At 35.0% G+C, this 21,609-nt stretch overlaps 1 protein-coding gene across 2 annotated transcripts in view; it reads left to right on the top strand.

The window, feature by feature from the left end:
* Positions 1-21,609, top strand: part of LOC142349822 (uncharacterized) — a 47,344-nt gene that overhangs the window by 4,889 nt on the left and 20,846 nt on the right. For both annotated transcript variants that reach the window (XM_075401625.1, XM_075401616.1), the window contains exons 2-5: positions 2,575-2,695; positions 12,760-12,927; positions 13,930-14,094; positions 17,072-17,218. In XM_075401625.1, coding sequence (XP_075257740.1) covers positions 2,595-2,695; positions 12,760-12,927; positions 13,930-14,094; positions 17,072-17,218 — 581 coding nt within the window. In that variant the 5' untranslated portion in view covers positions 2,575-2,594. The remainder of the gene's footprint in view (positions 1-2,574; positions 2,696-12,759; positions 12,928-13,929; positions 14,095-17,071; positions 17,219-21,609) is intronic.

Raw genomic sequence — 21,609 nt, 5'->3', positions numbered from 1 at the left:
ACTAAATAGATTGACAAGTCAAATGCAATTTAAAACATTCAATTCTATTGGAACAAACCGAACACACCATTAATAGGTTTACACTGATTGAGGAAACCTAATTAAGTAATATTTCAGATTATGTTTTTCCATTCATGACGTAATCGGTTAATTAAATTGTAAACTATTTGCGAACTCAAGTCATAGATGAACTTCTTTGCAAATCATTTGCTCCAAATGATCTCTATCACCTGTTAATAAACACAAAAACTAGGCAGTCATGTGCCTTCCTGATTTACGCTGAAGCATTGTCATCGGGTAACAAAAAGAATCACAGGAAGACTTTATCGCGAATTTGGACTTAAATAGGTACTTGTCCAAACAAAAGAAACAACAGTCAGGTTTTGATGTTAATTTTGCAAGATCTTGCAGGAAACTTGCAAGAATCTTGTAAGATTGTGCAAAATCTTGCAAGATTTTACTGCTAAACCTTGCAATATTAACAACCGGTCTCGTCCGATGTTCATCAAATTACGACGCAGAGGTATACCCCAAAATTTCCGCCTTAGTAAAAATTTCCTCCAAGTAGTAGTAATTGGCTCGAAAATTAGATACATACAATGAATGAAATTAGGAGACATCCTTTGTATCTTACTTTTCGAAAGAGGGGTTCCGCGAACTTTGCGAAATAAAAAAACATTCGGAACGGAAAGTAGGTTACAAGTCTTGTAGCACGTTTCCGCTAAATTTAGGTATCTATTATTTGCGCGCAATTTGAGCATGCAATAAGCACTTTAATAAAGATTTAATTGAAGCTTTCAAAGATTTAAAGTGCTTTAAATACATGCAACCACAAAATCTAATTTTTTTCCCAAAAAATACCTCGCACATCAAATGCTTTGTATATCAATGTGAGACTGGCCGATTTAAATAAGTAGTAATAAATAGTACTAATAAGTAGTAATAAGTAGCAATAAAGTACTATAAGTAGAAATAAAGTAGTAATAAATTACTACTAGTAGTAATAAGTTAGGCCTAAATAAAAAAGTAGTAATTAAGTAAGGCTTAATTGCGAATTTTATGCAAAATCGAGCTGCATTGCGTGCAAAAAATTGATACATAAATGGAGCAGATGCCTGATACAAGCCATGCAAAAAAAGGTTACAAAGTTTGTACTTGTATTTCGCGGCTAGGATTAGGACACTTTTGCAAACACGGGTTGCTAATTTCCCTTCCATTTTGCCGGTTTCTGCTGAAGTAGCTATTTTCCGCAAAATTGTTCCTTTTTCATTGTATTAACATAGTAAAAACAAACACGAGATACACGCATCGGGCATATCTGCCCGTGACGATTTGGGTGTACCTCTGCGTCGTAATGCATTTTTTATTGAAAACTTGCCAATTCCAAGTGATTATTTGTCAAGTCGTCGTGGCTGTATAGATAAAAGCCAAAGCATGGCAAGCTGTGCTTAAAAAAATTAAAACTGAATTTCAATTATTTCATGACCAACAATATAATACTTTCAAAATTTAAAAAGAAGAGGGGGCTAAGGTTTCAGTTCAATATTAATGGCGTTTAAATCCGTATTTTTAAAAAAACTATTGCCTGGATTTTCTCCGTCATGGTGATGCGTCATCGTTGCTAATTATTGCGAGTTATTGTAACTTTATTGAACAAAAACATAGCACTTTCTGCAGCCAGAGCCTAAAGTTATTTATCCGAATCTGTCAGTAAACCTATATAAATCAGCAAAAAAATTTTTTTTTATAGTAGCGAGACAGGTTTTTCGATAGTAATTCCATGACTCCATAAAAAAATCGAGCCGCATACTTCCCTACTTTCCTTAGTGGCGAGAGAAATTGAATTTCTTGGGCTTTCTTTTATATGCAAATATAAACAGTTAATTAACAGTTAATCAGAATTGCGTCTTGGGTCTAAAAACATATTTAAGGTTTAGGGAAGCCTTTAAGGTCTCGAGGATTGACTTGCTCAATCTTCTGTCAAAATTTTGTTACAAGGATAAGATTCGATGTCACAAAAATAAAATTAAAAACACATGTGTAACTGAAAAAATTCAAGTGTATTTTTTTATCTAAAGCACTTATTAAGGAAACAGAAATCGGAAAAGACTGTCATAAACAACAAAACGTGAAAACTCCGTTGCAGGCTTCTTCCTTTACGAACATTGATTACCGTTTACACTAGTTAGGTGTTAATTGTAACGTATATGTGCGTGTTTTAATCTTAATTATGATAAAATTTTCCATGTCTGCTAGTACTGTAGTGGTGGAAAAAATTAGAATAAAAAATTGCAAGATATTCTAATCTAAAAGAAAATCATAAACACTTGATAGAATCTTGCAAGCGAATCAAAAGATGTGAAAACTATCGCAAGCAGTTATGTATCATCTAATTGCATGCACTTGCAAGATTTACCTGCAGAAGCCTAGAAAATTTATTGATCCATTGATCTGAAACTTTTCCCTGCTCTATATAGCTTAGCTCCGAAAATTGTCAAAAAGCTCTGATGACAGATTTTTTCTCGCCATGTCCCTGATATCAGCTTTCCATTCTAACTAGGAAACTTTGTTTAGGTTGAACAGGAGATAGATGTATGGACGTGCTACGTAGTTTCTACATTGGGTGTGTGCTGCTACTTGTGTCTGTTTTGATAATACTCGGAATATCAAACACCGACAGTGCCCTCGTATGCTTGTAAACATTTTATATTGCTTACTGTCTGTCTTCTAAAATAGTAACCCGGGTCGAGGAAAAATATGTAAAATAAGCGGTGAAAAGTTTTTTTTTCGGTGAAAGCGGTAAAATAAGCGGTGAAAAAATTTTGTACATAATTCTGCGGTGAAATGCGGTAAAATTATATAATTTCACCGCTAGAGTAAGTGGTGATGTTACAAAATTTCACCACATTTCACCGGTAAAATATGTATTTTCAACCTTTAATACAATTTACCAGCATTACACGGGTTCGAACCTCTCACCTCCTCAATGTCAACAGCTTCTTCTTCCACTACGCCACCTCTAATTGACTTCTGGGATATTTGTTTTGAATTTAAATCAAACTCACTTTACTTTCTGTAAAACGTTCGCTTTGATTTTTTTTGTAAGATTTGCAATTTTTAGCGGTGAAATTACATATTTTAGTGGTGAAATGTGGTTATTTTTTGTCAGTTACCACTTTCTCTAGTGGTGAAATTACATAAATTCACCGCCTAGAAAAGAGTGTCAGAGAGATGTAAGATTAGCATGCAATTAATTTTAGGGGGGTAAAATCTAACAATTCATCCCTTAATCCCCATTATACCCTCCTCTTACATCGTTTCACCCCCTAAAATTACCCCCTAATCTTACATCTTTTTGACACTTTCTTATAACCGGTGAAGTTGTGTAATTTCACCACTAAGTTTAAGGGTGAGTTTATGTAACTTCATCGCATTCACCGCTTATCTCACATAATTTGGACATTTTTTAAGCGGTGAATTAATTTAATTTTACCGCTAAAATCAGTGGTGAAATTATGTAATTTCACAGCTACCAGGCGATAAATTTTTTTTCACCGCATTCAACGCCTAATTTAGGTAATTTCACCGCATTCACCGTTTATCTTACATTTTTTCTGCGTTGAATGATGGTGACCCTCGACCCGGGAACCGCAATTTTTCTCTTCCACAAATAAGTCTTGATCACGCCAAGTTTTAAAGTTTCCCATTCAATTATCGTGAGAACATTTTGCGTACCTATCCTCTGATCAGACAGAGCCTCTGAAATGATTTTTACGCAAACACAGAATGATCAGACATACACGTGACCAATTTCCAGATATTTGTGCCATTTTTAATTGCAAAATATTAAAATGATGTGCACCTGGTTATTTCACTCATCCTACTAGTCATAAATCACATCAATACCAGTTCGTTATTAAAACAAGGAGGCTTGGTACTGTGCGTTCGCATTTTTGCCATAAATGTCTATCAAATGAGGAACAGGTAGAAAACCCCCAATAATTCAAGTATTTTTCAAAAAGGAGTATGACAAAAAAGCAACTCCAACGCAAATAAATCAGTGGATTAAAAAAATGCCGCATTATATTGATGAAATCAGCCATTATTAAAAAGGAATTCAAGACGAACAACAAAATCGAACAACAGTAACAACAAGCATTAATTACATCCATAACTTTATGTCCTAATTAAAAAAAACTTATTAACAAGGTCAGAATAGCGTCAGTTAAAATTGAAACTAAACAAAATAACTTGTACTTCACTAAAACAGGTATGGAACTATCCCATAATAAGGCTTGGAATAATTAGACAATTAGAGAAAAAAGAACAAAATACAGCAAAGTTAAAAAAACTGGCTTATATTTTTTAAAAACAATTTGTTTCAAAATAACGAAGAAGATTAGATAGCATTGAAAACGTCCAACAGGTTTATGATAAGATAAGACTCTAGAGGAGGGCAGTAAGACCTGTCATTATTTAATTTTTTTGCGGTTACAAAAAGAACAAACAAATAGAGACAACAAACAAGAATTCAAATAAAACTTCCGAGAAAACGCTGTTGAAGCCTTAAAACCAAATTTTGCCCCCCCAATCTGTTCAATTGAGCCTTCCGTGAACGTCAATACTGTGATGTGCGACCTCCCATAAATGGAAATAGGTTACAAAAAGGGGCAAAATTAAGTAATACTTTTAGATCTTCCGAAAACAATTATTTTCAAAGCCATGAACGCCATTAGCTACAAAATGAAATAACTATATAATTCCATTTATTCATCCGAAGGAAGCGCCTTAGAACTGTAATTTTTCAGAGTATGTCGTACGTTTACAAAGAAATTGTCAAACATAGACAAAAATCTAAAATTAGTTTACTTTTTTGCGAAAAAACCTGTGCCAAAACGAATTCTTTGAAAACTTCACACTTTGTACACTTGTATCTTCCCATGACAACAAAATTTTCATATATGATCTGTAATATCTGAAATTAGGCAACAAACCGACAGAACAAAAAGGCGAAGTTAGAAAAGTTTTTTAAAATTTTTTTGGAAACGATTGTTTGCACGTTTGCAAAGTCATGAAAGCCATCAGCTATCTACTCAATTCAGAATATAGGCTCATTTATTCCTCAATACAAAACGTGAATCAGACTTGTCATTTTCCAGGAAATTTTGTACGACTAAAAAGACAATTAAAACGACAGTTAAAGACCATTGTAAAAAAATTCGTTTATACTCTTGGAGAAAGGTGTTTACCGAAGCCGTTAAAACCGTAATCTATGCCCTTAAAGACTTCTATATGTTCAATTGTGCTTCATTTTGAACACCAATAAGGTAAAATTTGAAATCTAAACAATGTGATAACACGACAAAAAGAGAAAAAAAAACCGTGAAAATTTGGCGGATGCCTAAAAATTAAAAAAAATGTGAAAGCTAGTAGTATCAGAGCCAGAAAACCATAATTTACGCCGTAAAAATGCAAAAAAAAATTTATTAGTAAGAAGAGGAGGAAGAACAAACTGTCTTTCTTTGACGACATTAAGCTACAAGGTGACCAAATAAAGAGAAAAGTAGTGGCAAAGTTTAATAAGTTATTGGTTCTTTAAAAATCAAACATTTTGAAAAGCCAAAACGACCATAAACTTTCGATTAGAGAAACCTATTACAATAATCTGGAATTGCTTAGAAAACCAATTGGTTCTATCCACAGTGAGCTTTGATTTGAATTGTTCTGTTCTTTAATTAACATAATAAAATCGATTTTTTTGAAAAAGATCGAGTAATTACAATGCGAATTATCTTCTGATTGTAACAGACCGGAATTAAACTAAAAACAGCCTTGCTATTGCTTTTCGTCCATTAAGAACGCTCAATTGCTTCAAGTGTTATACATCCAGATAGTTTTTTGGTTATAATATTTAAAATAATTGCTGCGTTTCTGATAATCATAGAGTAAAGTTAGCGAAACACGGCAAAATTTCTCTTCCAGACTACTCTCAATGGAAGTGGAAGCAGGCGAAGCTCTCTTTGTAGTTTACAAAGATTGTTTTAGTTGTTTTTTGGGTGTGTATTTCCGGCAAATTTAATCAAAGTGGACTAAAGAAGCTTAATTTGGGCAATTTTTGATGAAAAAGTCTTTATTTTGAAATATTTAGCCAAAATTATAGCCGAAAAATCTAAATCGAAATCGTCAAAAAAACATTTTGTCTATAAAACTAAAATCAACAGTACTATTCTTAACAATGTTTACATGTTTTTAGCAAAATTGACGAAACTTTAGGATACAAAATTCAGGAAAATTCGAATACAAATAACGCAAATTGGTCTAATATTCACAAAAGTTTAAATCAACATAACTCGCTCTAAAAACGAAAATCAAAAAATCTTTTTAATCAAAAAATCATTTTCTACGCTGGACGGGCTTTTTAATGCTACCACTCACAACTCTTTTTCGATGAATATATCGATCAGTCAAAATTGTCTGAACGAAAAAACCATTTGAGTATATAGTTCCTCCCCCCTCAAGAAGGGTCGGAACAATATAAGGTCATTCCAAGAAGATTGATTAATCATTCAATTGAACATCAATGAAAATCTGCAAGCAGGTGTCCGCGCATTTTCCGACTAACACCCACAACTGTATTGCCCTGTTCTGCACGCTCATTGGGCGACAAAAAAGTTTATCCTAATTAATTCGGGAGCAACGCTCAAAAAATGCACAAAGAGGTAGAATGTTATCGAGGAATTGAGTTAAAACACCTTGATGTTTACCTGAGTTAGAATCGTTTCCAAAATTTATTTCAATCACTCCCAAATCTTTTTGATATATTACATTCATTATAAATAACAATTTGTAAAAGGATGATCCTATGTGAAGGAGACCAAACGTTTGGCAGCTAGATGTTGAAAAACTTCTCCTACTTGGTATTGACTTACCCCCAATTTTTTCTCTCCAAAGCAGTAAAGGTTGCATTGCAAAAAGCTTGGTCCACATTGTCTTGGAAGCCCTTACCATTGCACATTTTGTTTAGCTGGTTGGTTGTTTTGTTGCAGTTGGTGATTGTTCTGAATAACAGTAACGAATAGCGTTTTTCAAAATTTTTCAGCATTTAAAAAAAGTTCATCATACTGAGACGAACTAATGTTCATTTCGGAAAAACTGATCAAATTGTTGGTGACTGTTTTTGCCCGGTCACAGCTGGTTAATTCGGTGAAGATCTTGATAAGTTATTTGGTTTTAGGGCGTGAGTCAATCAGAGCTTAAAAGTTTAACCTACAAAGCCTTGGTGACAATGTTTTAGCTCTTTTTAATTCCTTTCACCATTTCTTTCTGGCTCTGTTGTTTTGTCTGGGAAATTTTGGATGAAATGCCTTTGCTTCACTAATCACACCTCTCACCGTTTCCTCAACGGGCACTCAATTTTTTGTTAACTTTTCGTTTTGTAATGTGTACTTGCTAACTCTTCGCGCAACGCAGGAAACGATTAGTTTTCAAAATCAGTTGGATTTTTGTTTCCCAAAATTGTTGTCATAGATTCCGACCAGCGCAAGTGAGCGTAAATCGGGACATGCCTCATAGTTGGGACATAAGTTTGTCGAAATAGGTCAGATAATAAATCAGTTTTGGCAGCTCATGCAGCGTCAGTTAAGGGCTGGTTATGGCCATGCTCCACCGAATAAGTTCTTGGATTGCACTGACCGCGGCTATATATTCAAGATTTTAAATTTTACGAGAAGAAACTTGTCTCGTAGAGAAAATCATAGTTTTGTCCTCTGGCGTGTTAAGAAAAAAGAAAAAAGATGACGAAAAAATGTTTTCTAAATCAATCCAATTCTACCGCAATACAAACAGGACGATACAAGGACAGCGCTGGCAAAATTCTCTGACAGCGCTGAGTGGTGAGTTGATGTTGATGGGGGAGGGGGATATAATCGGTGAATTTCCCCGGATTCGATCACTTCTGATTGAATCAGAAGAAACAAGGTAGACGAATTCTTTCAATTATTTGAGTAATAACAAGTTGGCCCTTTCTTTCTTTCCCAACAAAACCTTTCACGTGTCTTCATTGATTACATTTCCATACTTTTTCCAGACCATGTAATCTGGATCGCAGTATCTGCACACCCTGAAAATGCCCAGTTTTGTAGTTCTTTTTGTTTTTTATCAACAGATCTCATTATTGAGAGGTTTTATCGTTTGCTAATGAAGCATTAATTAATTTACTTAGTGATTTGAGTTCATAGTTCTTGATTTTCATGACGTCAAAAATTTGACTTCAAAAACTAAAACTTTGAGTTTTGAATGTATTTGTTTCACTTTATCTTGTCATATCACGCATGATATCGATTACTAATAGGCCATATATGAATCTCGCGTATTCAGTTCAAAAAGGGCAAACTAGGTTTCCACTAATTCTTTTAAACTATTTCATTTAAACAATTTCTTCTGCAAAAAGGCTAGTGGATTTTCAGTCTTTTTCTTTTTTGTTCGTTTCCTGATGATTTAGTTGCTTCGTCTCAATAACTTCAGTTGTTTTTGGTCTTCCACTGCAGCCAAAACTTCCTTAATTTACTGGCTTCAGTTTTTAGCTATTGCTATTATTGACTGAGATATCATTTGTTTTTCTATAGTCTTTGATAAGGATTTGAGTCTTTCCAGGGCGGCTTTCTTCCAACAATCTGCGGTTACGTTTGAAATGTTATGTCAATGACCGCAAAAAATGTGTGTAAGAATATAAAGAAAGGTCTCGCTCAATCAAATTTTGTCCGTTACGAAAAAAAATTCCTTGTTTGACGGCACATTATTTTTTATATCTCAGTTTTCTGTCAGAGTTTTCTATCACAGTTAATTTAAGTCAAGAGTCTGGGATTAATTGTTTTTAAACCATTTTTTCTGATTCTGAACATAAGCCCGTAACCCCATTTCTTTATAGCAAATGGAGATTTTTTCTCAGAAATACTTTTCTGAAAACTTATCTCTAAAGAAATTTATGAAAATATTTCTTCTTCGCTGTATTTTTTACGGGTTAACATTCACTCAAGACTTTTTCTGATGGTCTTAATAGATTGAAAAACGATAAGAATGAAAAAATATTTGCCCATAAAAAACCATCAACAAATTCTAGAATAAATTGAAACAAAACCTTTCTCTGATGGCCTTTAAAGTGTGAAAAATAACAAGAATTAATAAATATTTGACTATCTAAACAACAGCATATTTTGCTAAATATCAGTGATTTAGATTCTGCCATGTTTCTTATTTTATCTAGACTTCACAATTCATTTTGCAATTATTTTAAGTCAATTTTTGCGAAGTCTAGGTTATTACTGCGTAAATGTGTCTAAGCGTCGCTTATTATCTCATTGTTATGTTCTAAGCTTTTAAATCCAAAACTTTTGTATAATCCTTTGACTTTCTATTTTTATTTTTAGTAGTTTTAATTGACCCAAATGAAACCTTAGACAAATTCGTGTTATTTAGCTCTTTTTCGTTCGAGTCGACTATTACAGTAATTGCTGCCCTAGTCGAGACAGGATGTTAATCTTGAAAAATCTTGCAAGATTCTTGCAAAATACTGTTCATCTTGAAAGATGTTGCAAGAGGATGTTAAGCTTGCAAGATCTTGCAAGAGGATGTTAAGCTTGCAAGATCTTGCAAGATGCTTTCAAGATTAACATCCTCTTGCAAGATCTTGCAAGATTAACAGTATTTGCAAGATTAACATCAAAAAGCCTGCCTTTATTGAATCGTTCAATGATGTTGCCGTTTTCTGATAAGTTCTGTGAACAACATAGTTTTTAATGACTGTGGCTAGTTTGTTAGGCCCTGATAAACGTCATATCAAAGCCTCCAGTGACAGCAATCTGAGCATTTTTATTGTTTTATTTGACCTTTTTTTCAAGAAAAACGCTCTTTCTCTGGCTCCAAGCACATAGAACCACCACAATGGTTCAGTTACCGCGATCTCTATTCATAAGTAGTCAGATGAGTTGAATCAAAGGCCTAGATCATGCGAAAATGTTGATCATAGGTTTTTTGAGATGATAATATACTGGTTTTTGGTGATAAACTATGTTTATGGAGAAATTCGTAAATGGAAACTTCTCTTGGGCTTCCGATCCTTTCCAAAATCATTCTATAGCAGAACGGCACTTTTAATAAGGCTAACAAAAACGATCATATGCTAAGAAAACTCAGTCAATTAGCCATTGGATTAAAGAATTAAAATCGTTGTAGAGCCAGTCGACCATTTTTACCAACTTTACCAGAAACCTGTATCCTTCTAAAGAAACCTGTATGTAGTAAGATATTCTGCAGCTTCTCCAGTGCAATGAAACAATTCTCAGTTGAAGTAATATAAAATCGTGACTTTTTCCTCGTCGGTTATGTTCATATTGCATTTGCTCCTTATCGTGCTTTTTTCCCATTACTTGTAGATTTGAAGGGTATTTGTCTAGGTATCTGCCCTTATTCCAGTCGTTCCTCAAATTTTGCAGCTGAATTTTTGTCTCGTTTTTTGGTTTGTGATTTATTCTAAGCTGATATCGTGCACCAAAACTACAACCGATCATAACCATCTTGAGCTCAAACAACGGTATTCACGCAGAGGGAAAATACAGGCTCTAGCTTACCGTCCGAGCAAACTGTAGTCCGAACAATGGTCTTGATTTGAGGTCTGATCAGAGGTTATCTTGGCATGAGGAAGTTTGATTCGAAGCGAACTAGGATTTGATGAGAGGTATGAAAAATCTGAAGATTTGATGGTTCCGTCTCGGTACTCAGTCAGGGACTGCTCTGATATTTATTGCTCAAGAAAATTTAATCAGAAATTTGTCCTTAACCTGAAAAATAATTGTCTAAAAAATTGTCTAAAAATGATTGCATTATGAAATTTTACCTAAATACCTGAAAATAGTAAAAATATTCGCCATTTTCAAACAGGGTGATTGCATAAGCCCATCAAACTGTAGTCTAATTTCACTTCTACAACTTTTGTGAAAATTTTGAAAAGCAAATTTTTCGCCGATTCAACCCCTTTCCTTTTTAGTAAAACAAAAAATTGAACTAGTTTTCGTCAAACGTTCGATTTTGCATTAAAAGGATTATCAATAAACATAAAACAAGAATCAACAATGGTCTAATTAATCAATCTTGCTCATTAAAACAATACAATATAATTTGATTGTATTGTAAAGATTCTAATTTAGTGCCCGAGAGGCAGCATTGAGAAATTTCATGCCTTTGAAGTTTTAGAGATCTGGACAGATTATCTCTAGTAAATAATTTGAGAGTTATGCTAAAAAAGTGCTGTTTTTTTAAACATTGATTTTGTTGAGAAAAGTCAACGCTTGAAAGCTAGTCAATTTATTGTTTCAACATAGATATTTACGACATTATGTTATGGATATTAAAGATTTTATGTAACAATGAGTTGTTTAGGGAAAATTTTTATTATTCAAAATGGGGAGAGGAAGGTATGCCCATTCCAGCGCGAAAATATTTTTTTTCGTCTGTAATTACAGAATTAAAAGATTTATGGCTTTTGAAAATAGACTCTTGGAAATGAACCAAATCAATAGCGTCCTAGAAACGTTAATTTTGTCTTCTGGATTTGTTTTTAATAGCCGCTCTCATCTTCTCAGCCGGCTATTATAGCGCTCCTATTTTTTTACAATTCAAAGAATTTGAATTGTATTGGGGCGCTGTCTTTTTTTTAAGATCTGTTCACACATTTTCATGATTTTTGAAGTCAAATTGGAGTAGTGATTTTGGTCACGCCGAAACAGGAAATGTAGCGAAAAAGCGAGTGGTTTTGCGGCGTGAATTTTTTTCGCTCAAATTTTAAAGTAGAGTGAGAAAACGACGGTGTTTGAACAAAAATTCGGTTTCTCTGTAGTGGTTTTTTGTTCACATGCGGAAATTTCACACTGATTTTTACTGTTTTTTTCGATTTTTTGGACCGGTTTTCTTTCTAAATGGTTTTCCCAATCCATTCACAGCTCATTCTAGGCCTAGTTTTTCTGTTTGAATTAAATTTTCATTTCTCGCTAGTGGTTTTTTTGTTCACATGCGGCATTTTGACATTGATTTTTTGTTTTTTTTTTCTTATTTTTTTATCTGATTTTTTTAAAATGGTTTTCTCAATTCACTCATAGTCCATTCTAGGTCTAATTTTTCTGTTTAGTCAATGAAAATTATTTGAATTGTACGTCAGGACTTGTCCTGCTATGTTTTTTTTTACTTCGTCGAATAAAAAAATGTTTCGCTTTACCTCATCTTGCCGCTTTTTCAACATTTTGCGTGATATCTTTTTGACTTCTCTAGACCAGTTTCTCTCTTCTCTCATTCTGCTAAAAGGTATTTTGAACATCAGTTGCTCAGCAAAGCAATTCAAAATGAACAGAGTCAGTATAAAAAATTGAAGTCAGAAGTAGAAACGGGATAAACCCATAAAGCCCAATTTTAGATTCCCGCTATTTGAACGTCGTTCCTATAAGTCTTAGTTACCATCTCTAATGCTTATTGGTATTGATAGTAGCCCCTGTAGCCTATCTCTAAGAAACAGAAGTACGTTATGTTCAACTACGAAATTCCATCAAAATAAATCGGACTTAAAAAATGTTATTGTACAAAATTCTTTTTTTTTCAATATCTTCTATTCTTTCAATCCCAATCATGCTTATTGGAATCAACGGCGGCTATTTTCCGGCAATCTTTTGTGATGTCGTTCGTTCTCGACTCTGCTAACAATCCATAATATTTCAGGTTCCACATTGACTACTCCAAGGGTCCAGCACACCCTTCAATTGTGGATCTGAATTTCAATACAAAAGGAGTGATCAAAGGAGACAAGGACAATATCACTCGCAGCTCAGTTGGACTGTGGACTGTGTGTCTGAATCAGCAATGCAAAACGATATCCACATTTAACAAGAAAATTCACTCAGTTTTTTTTATCAGCGCGTTCGTCTCCTATCTTAATTGTGAAGTTTATTTATTCAGCACTTCGGTGGCATGGCAGCATGTAACTGATATTTTTACATTGAAATAATTGATAGTATAAATTTTCATGTATTTTGCACGCGGACAGGGGGTAAGGCGCGACCCAGCGACAGAGCCTGGAAGCACCCTAGTCTATTATCGACGGCTATCTTGCAAGATCTTGCAAGAATTTTGCAAGAGTATTGTAAGGTAAGCGTCTGATTATTGCACGGGTCTTGCAAGATAAGCGCCAACTCTTGCGAAACCCATGCAAGGTGGGCGTATGAAAATCTAGTCTTAGCTCGAGCGTGGGCATTTTTGGCTTCTTTGACGACCAGAGTCGATGTAATACTGAGCTCCAGAAGGAGCACACTTGACCTAGCCACCAAAGAAAAAGACCCTAAATAGCTAAGACTAATGCGTGAAGCGCGGTCACAAACACAATTGAAGGCAGAGTTGATATGACAGTTTCTTTTTCGAACTGAGAGCTTCCTTCAATGAACTGCGCTCATTGGAGAATATGATCGTTGAGTGAATCAGTCCTTAAAATTGCACTTTTTCTTCATTATTTTTTGACATCTATCTTGCTAGATCTTGTAAGGTTCTTGTAAGATAGGCGTCCGGATCTGGCATCGTGCAAGATAAGCGTCATTTGCAAGAATCTTGCAAGATAATTCAAGGTAAGCGTCATTTGCAAGAATCTTGCAACTTTTTTGTCTAGTAAGGCAGGAGAACGATCTGGGAAGTCTTATCAGGGCTGCATGCAGTCATCAAGTTCCCCTACACAGAGCACTCCTTACGGTCTGCAAAGTGTGATCAGTTACATTTATCAATTACTTTTACTAGGATATGAAGACATAAATTTACTTGATGAGACTATTAAGTCTAATTTCCACAGTTCCCTAACCCTGATTGGTTTGAGTGATTTCTTTTATATTTGTTGACTCTGTGTAGCACTGGAGAAGCCGTGTTCAACATAGTAACACGTGGACTGATTGTGGCGAGTGGGGCTGTCACTTTAGCTCTCCTCATCTGGGTGATGATCTGCTTTGTGAAATTGTGGGAGAGACCAAAACTCACTGTCACTCTTTTCGTACTCCACTACATACTACTTCTGATGTAAACGTTCCCGGGTCGAGATATCATTGCGTAAGGATACTAGAATATTGGTAAATACCGGTAGATAAACAAATCTCCAAAGAAAAAGTTTTCACAAATACAAATTCCGGACATGGAAACATTAAAAAAAACATACAAAAACCTGAAAAAGAACCCGTACCTAACTCTCAACCGAATTCAGTACTAAGTCAGAGTCTAATTCAGGTCACATTTTGCTCTGAATTAACTTCTGATTCAGAAGAATACTGAATATGTCCTCTGAATTTTGCTCTGATTCAGAGAAATTCAGAAATCACTTCACAGTTGGTTCTCAAATCCTTCTGAATCAGTATTAAAACTTTTTCTGAAAATGTTTCTGAAAATCCTTCTGAATCAGAATTAAAACTTTTTCTCAAAATTTTTCTGAAAATGTTCTGAATCAGTACTGATTGTCACGGAACTCTAGGTACGGGAACGCATAAAATTCTGAAACAGAAAGTCGGTACAAGTCTTAAAATGAACGCACGAAAGGCATGATATTGTGCAAATCTCTGGACAATAACTATTTTTGTCTCGGACAATCAGTACGTGCACTTTCGCTCCGCAACCTTATATTGGATTGAATGCATTTGTACAAAATAAAGTGCCTTAGGTAATGTGTTACAACATTTTGTGAGTGGTAGTAGGGTAAAATAATAGTGAAATAATCAACATTTTTGAACCAATAAAACATGACGACGTTTACTCCATTTGCAGCAGTTCTTTAAAAAATATTTAAATTAGTCAAGTTGATACAATTCTTACAATTTTTTTTGCCTGACATCTCGACTCAGGAAATAGCCGTTTGCCTCCTTTTCAAAAGGAATAAGAGATCAGATCCTTTGAAAACAATCTGTAAACAACATGTAACGGACCCAGTCATTTTCCTTCTGTTATTTCGTTGCGTTGTAAACCATAATTGGGCATTAGCATACAAGGAAAAATGAGGAAAAGAATTGGAGAACAAAAAACAAGATCTACAATACCAACCCATAGATCGGCAGAGCATTGTTTTGTTTTTGAAAAAATGCCTAGATAATACATTTGATTGCTCTTGCTGGCAGCGCGATCTCGAATCGGAAACAACAAAAAACCTCGTTGAGGTTGAAAGAATCAAGTTGACATCGTATCATTAAACATTACATACAATCACCATACTGCTATCTCAAATCAATTGAAAACAGCATGGTCGGTACAATAGAAGGACAATACCACTAACTTGCAATTTTTCAACATTTGATGAAATCTTCTTTTTTACAAAATGTTCGAAGAAATTAATAACGGATCCATCTAATGGGTAAAAAGAGATGGTGGTAGCTCGGCAGTTATCAAAATCCTTAGTTTCTATTGTTTCTGTTCCAAAGTTGTAAAAATTTTACCCAGGACGATTAATTTTATTGGCCCATTTTTGGAATATCAAGCTTGTACGACAAAAAAATTTGCTGAACTGTGAGGTGACGAAGAACCATAAGTAAAATTTTTTTTAAAAGTTTTATTCTCGTTAGAAGACGCATATCAGAAATTGTGAACAAGAATTTAAAAATAAATTTGATTTTTTGTTTTTGCGTTTTTCACTTCGGTTTTTTTGCAGTAAATTCTATTGTATTTGTAAGCAAAGTACAATCTTTCAGATGAATGGCAAACCGTAAGTTTTAATAATTCCGAGCTATTTTTCATACCCAAGCTTATTTTCATCTCAAAATAAAACTATAGTAAATTTTGAATAAAAAACCCTAATCTAATTTCTGGCAGTCTTTTTCATCAATAACGGATAAAATCTGCTTAAAAAAGCAAACACAACAGAATTCAGTTGTCTTGCAGGATTCTATTGGTGAAATAAATGGAAAAAAAGGTTCAGATAAATTGGAAAAAGTGATAAATTTTGAAAAATTATTTTGATACTTATTCTTAGCTAAAGTTGGTAAACTGTGACAGTTTTGTGCAAAGATTTGTTGTAGTTTTGTGCGCATTTTCTCGAAGAAAAGCATTAGTGTAAACGTGTGCATCTCTTCACGACTCGAAGAGGAGTAATGAGATTCTACTTTTTAGCTGAAGTCATGACTTGAAATTTGACTTTTGTTTTCCAACATTTCACTTTATGGGTAGCTTATTTTGTAATGTATACTAATTAAGAACTGATGATACTATTTAAAGATGAAATGTCATTTTTAGATTTCTTGATCCCATACTAGTCCCTCAAAGCTGTAATTGATTAGAACTCCTACTAATCAATTGAGAGCAATTCTTCCGACGTTACGTTGTTATGTTTTGAAGATGGGAAAAGTTTTTGCAGAGAGGCGGGAAATAGCAGAAGGATTGCGAAGATTAGTGAATTAGTGGCAATTTCATTTTTTGCTGCATTTGATCATTGTTCAAAAGTTGAGAATGATCATGTGCGACGTAAAAAAACAATATTGAGAATGTTAATTTCATTTTGTATTTTCACAAACCAAAAGGACGTTTTCCATCCTGCATAAATAAAACTAAGAAAACCATAATACTCACATCAAAAATTGGTTAATACTAAGGTAATATCAAGTTAATCTAGTGGATTTTCAACAGCAAGAACTGCAATGGCTAAAATTTTTGTTTAAATTTTTCAGCTGGAAATCTTTATTCTTTGACTTTGAGAAAAATTGTGAACGATCTCTATTAGGTATCAGAGGTGTTTATAGCTACCAAATTACCTAATTATTCAATTTCTAATTCACCTTACAGCTGATAGGTTCAAAATATAATAAACTTTACTTCCGGATAGACCCTTCACCAGTTCTGTTTAGTTTTGCTTGATATAAACGCATACAAAAAGCTTCAGTTAGATCCTTGTTTTTAGTAATTATCTCATGATGAACGGTTATTTGATATTTTTGAACATTTAAGTATTCAACCTGGGTTTTGATTGTTAAACAATAAGGAGGCAAAATAAAACTGACGAATTATGTGCGTGTGAACCATGAAGGTCTGCAATCAACTACTCTCTCTACATCAGATATGCACGGCCTTACACTGTGGACTGCTACTGTTCATGGTCTCTCAGTATGATATGGGTGGCATTCCTATTTTCCTTATTTGGACTGTGGATAGTCGCCTTCATCATTGGAGACAGGTATGAAAAATCATACGTCTAACTCAACTTAAAAATCATAACTCAACTAGAAGATTTTTCAAGATTGTTGCAAGAATTAGTCTTCGGCAGCTTTCTTTTAAAAGAAAACTCTTGAAACCCTTTCCAAATTCTGAGACACTTAAATATTGTTTTAAATGGTTTTCAGTTTTTATCGCCAAAAACAGCCTACCAATTCTTCCAGAACTCGGAATTTATAATCTTGTAAGAATCAAGCAAAATTCTTGTAGCACTTTGAATTTGATTTGGATTTGGATAGTGGACCACTAATAGATACTAGTGGGACGCCAACCCAGAAAGAACCTTCCAATATTGAAGCCCGTTCATCAAGATGAAGTCAAATTCCAACAAATACTTCGCAAGATATTTAAAAAAAATGCCAAAATTGTTCGTTTTTCATTGTTTTCTTCGAAACTGAGATATTTAATTTATAAATAACCACTCGGTTAATGCTACATGCAAGACAAATATTATTCAAACATTATTACAGTCTAAACTATTCCAAAGGTTTGGTTTTCTTAAAGCTGTCTATTCAGAAAGTTTTGGAAAATGAATTTATCCGCCCTAGTTGAATGTTTCCTGTAACGTTTAGAAATTATGCAGTTTGGTTCGAGATCTTCTCGGGTCGAGGTCTCAGAAATTGGCAAAAAAATTTTGGAAGGCGCTGATGTTTCTATACTGTCGTCTTCCGAATTTCTGCTAGGCTCAACAGTGAGGGGACTCTGTCGCCCAGAAGATTGATCAATTAAAATAAACCAAAGGTTTTGAATTGGTGAAGCATGCGTTACTTTGTTACTCTGCGATTTCCCCTCTTCCACTCTTGTATGCTGTTGCAAATTAGGTTGCCTTGAAATAAGTTAATTCACAATTGAGCTCATAATATCAATTCTAGTTATATGGATAACGAATGTAAAAGAATTACTTGCACATCAATGGAAAAGACAAACTCAAAGACAATTTATAGTAGTAATTAAAAAAATAATAACAATATCCGTGGATCACTTCCCAAATAATCTAAATCACAAAAGCTCACAATATCCCAACTGGTCTTGCAATTACCAACTTCCAGAGTTCAATCTCACTCTCAATCTCTTCCCTCCTTTTCACACAATCTTTTAAAGTTTAGTCCCACTAAACCAACTACTTTCTATCGCTTGTGCCAAAATCTCTTCTGTGTCCCACTTTTGCTGTGTCTCAGCAAATCGTTTCGACCCTCTATCTGGCGCCTTCGAAACAATAACCCCTTAAGAAAGAACGCTTACTTCAAACACCTAATTAACTTGTCTAACTTAACCTAAATTATCTAATTTACAATATCTGCTTAAAACAATTCCCTGCTTCCTACACTACACTCCTCCCTCCTAGATTATTATTCTCCCGAATAATTGCAAAGCCTTATCTTGTGACCCGATTAACTTACTCCTACGTACTTTAATAATTGTTGACCTAGTGAAAGGAACCACTTATGTTTAGCTCCGTGTTAATACAAACTAACTGCACTAAAATTTGAATAGCGGTTGATTAAATCAGATTTGAAAACTCTGTTTAATTCATCAACATTGATCAAACTCTACTGCCTCTGACATACATCCTTCCCAGGAACCCAAAAATCACTAAAGTAGAAAAACACGTCTAAAAATAGATCTACCAAAATACAAATGTTCCTAAACCATCTTTTTTGAATAAAAATTTTCCCTTGGTCTATAGTTATTGAGCAACTTGTCTTAATAAAGTAGATTAATACAATGTAGGCAACAATTGGATTAAAAAAAAACTAGAATAACTTAGCTGTCAACGTCCCTCTCATCATACACTCGTGCACCTGTTTACGAAAATCTTCTTCCTCTGATGCTTGGATGGATGTCCACCTCATCTTCCACTGTATCTGATATTTCTCCTGTAATCCTGCCATGACTGGCGTCCTGATGCTTCCAAACGGCTCCATCTCTCCTTCCGGCTCAACGATCGGTTCTCCAGCAACTGCTTTGCAATCTCCGTAAATCGCAAAGCAATCCTTCTCTCCACTTTCTCCTCAACTTCCATCGAAAACCCTCTAGAGTCCTCACTCCTAGGCTGTTGATAATCATGAACCCAACTGTTCAACACTGTAGCCATTGACTTCTGATCGCATTTCCCTTTTCTGTAAATTCCAGCATTTTCCACATGATGCTCATCCGTTGGTTCGACAGAAACACTACCACTAAGCTGATTTTCATTCAATTGCGATTGCACCCAATTCTCCAACTTTTTTCCCAACTGTGCAAAATTACTCCGGGCACCTCCTGGCCCTTCTGTGTTTCAGACATTAACTCCCGTCAATACCTCCTGAACTTGTCCAATTCTCCAAAGTGTCAACAGTGCACTCAGTTGTACACATCTGTGTTTCATCAGCCACTTGTGTTACGTTGCAGAACTTCTGGTCCACACCTCCTGTCTTTAACTCCATCAAGCTCCAGGCTCCCAACTTATCGTTTCTGCTAGCTTTGTCACCACTGGCAACATTTTTCTTTATTGCAGTTACATTGTCGCAAGCTATTGAGTTCAAACTCGAGGCAAAACTTGTATCGCTTCTGGCATCGTTGACATCATCCTCTACATTCGAAAAATCTGTATCCGAAGTATCTGCAAACAAATAGTCCTCACCCGATTGTTCATAGTTTAGCTCCTCAGACTCTGGTGACAGTACATAAACTTTTTCCATAGCATGATGTTCATCTGGTCCACAAGACTCAACTCTCCGCTCAATGATTTTTTCTTCTACTGGAAGTTTACTGAATCCACTCTTTTTATATTCGCTTAGCGCTGCTCTGTAACTTTCCTGATTTATTTGACCACAAACGTCCCGCGGAAACTCCACCTCAGTTCCAGTTTGCACTTCATCGCCGTAACCTGGAATTCTTCCTCTACTACGATTTCCATCAACTCTCGTATCTTCCACTTCTCCAAACAGATCATTACTGAAAGCTCTTTTTCTTGACACACCACAGCTGGACCCAATGCCAAACCATTCGAAACTTTTGTCAGACAGCAGCTGAATTTCATTTGTCAGACAGCAGCCGAATTTCATCCATTTGTCAGACATGCCGATTTTCATCCGTTAAATAAGTGTCAATGCTTCTTCTTGTATCAATCACCTGCTTTTGAGCACAATGCTGCCGCGTTCTCTGATCCACAGTATCACTGGTATCAATGATTTTCTCCCTACTTCCCGCTTTCCCTCTCACAAACAAATTGTAGCTTCGCTCATAAAAAAGTAGATTGTCAGACAATCGTATGTCAAACTGATACAGCGTCTCTGTCAGTGTCCATGCTTGCTTCACTGGAGTCGAGCGCCAGTAGACTCTTGGTAAATCACTTACTGCATTTAAAGCCCACCCACACATTTTTGTAGGCAACCACTTCATCATCTCTTCTTCCGTCCATCCCAGCTTCATGCCAGTGCTCAAATAATGTTCACGCCAATCTTCCCAAACTTCGTAGCCTGGTGAAAGAAAATGCTTCACCAATTGATAACCAAACATAAAAAAAACTAATAGTAACGCAAATCGCAAATTTAAGTCAACTTTCGGTGTGCTCTTATCAGTTTCTCCGACGATAAATACGCTGGCTCTCCAAACAATCAGAAAATAATCCACAGCAAAATGTAACAAAGAAATGAAGCCCACCCAGGAGCGCCACTGTCGTCTTCGGAATCTCTGCTAGTCTCAACAGTGAGGGGATTCTGTCGCCCAGAAGATTGATCAATTAAAATAAACCAAAGGTTTTGAATTGGTGATGCAAGCGTTACTTTGTTACTCTGCAATTTCTACTCTTGTATGCTGTTGCAAATTAGGTTGCCTTGAAATAAGTTAATTCACAATGGGGCTAATAATATCAATTCTAATTTTATAGATGACGAATGTAAAAGAAATACTTGCTCATCAATGGAAAGGACAAACTCAAAGACAATTTATAATAGTAATTAAAAAAATAATATCAATATCCGTGGATCACTTCCCAAATCATCTAAATCACAAAAACTCACAGTATCACCTGGTTTTGCAATTACAAACTTCCAGAGTTCAATCCCACTCTCAATCTCTTCCATCCTTTTCACACTTTTTTTAATGTTTAGTACCACTAAACCAACTACTTTCTCTCGCTTGTGCCACAATCTCTTCTGTGTCCCATTTTCGCTGTGTCTCAGCAAATCGTTTCGACCCTCTCTCTGGCGCCTTCGAAACAATAACCCCTTAAGAAAGAACGCTTACTTCAAACACCTAATTAACTTGTCTAACTTAACCTAAATTATCTAATTTACAATATCTCGTTATAACAATTCCCTGATTCCTACATATACTGATTTTTTCAATGACTTCATTGACTTCTACTGC

Source organism: Convolutriloba macropyga, chromosome 1 (assembly GCF_964194025.1).
Source record: "Convolutriloba macropyga chromosome 1, txConMacr16.3, whole genome shotgun sequence".
Taxonomy (NCBI): Eukaryota; Metazoa; Xenacoelomorpha; order Acoela; family Convolutidae; genus Convolutriloba; species Convolutriloba macropyga.
This window is presented reverse-complemented; position numbering and strand designations above follow the sequence as displayed.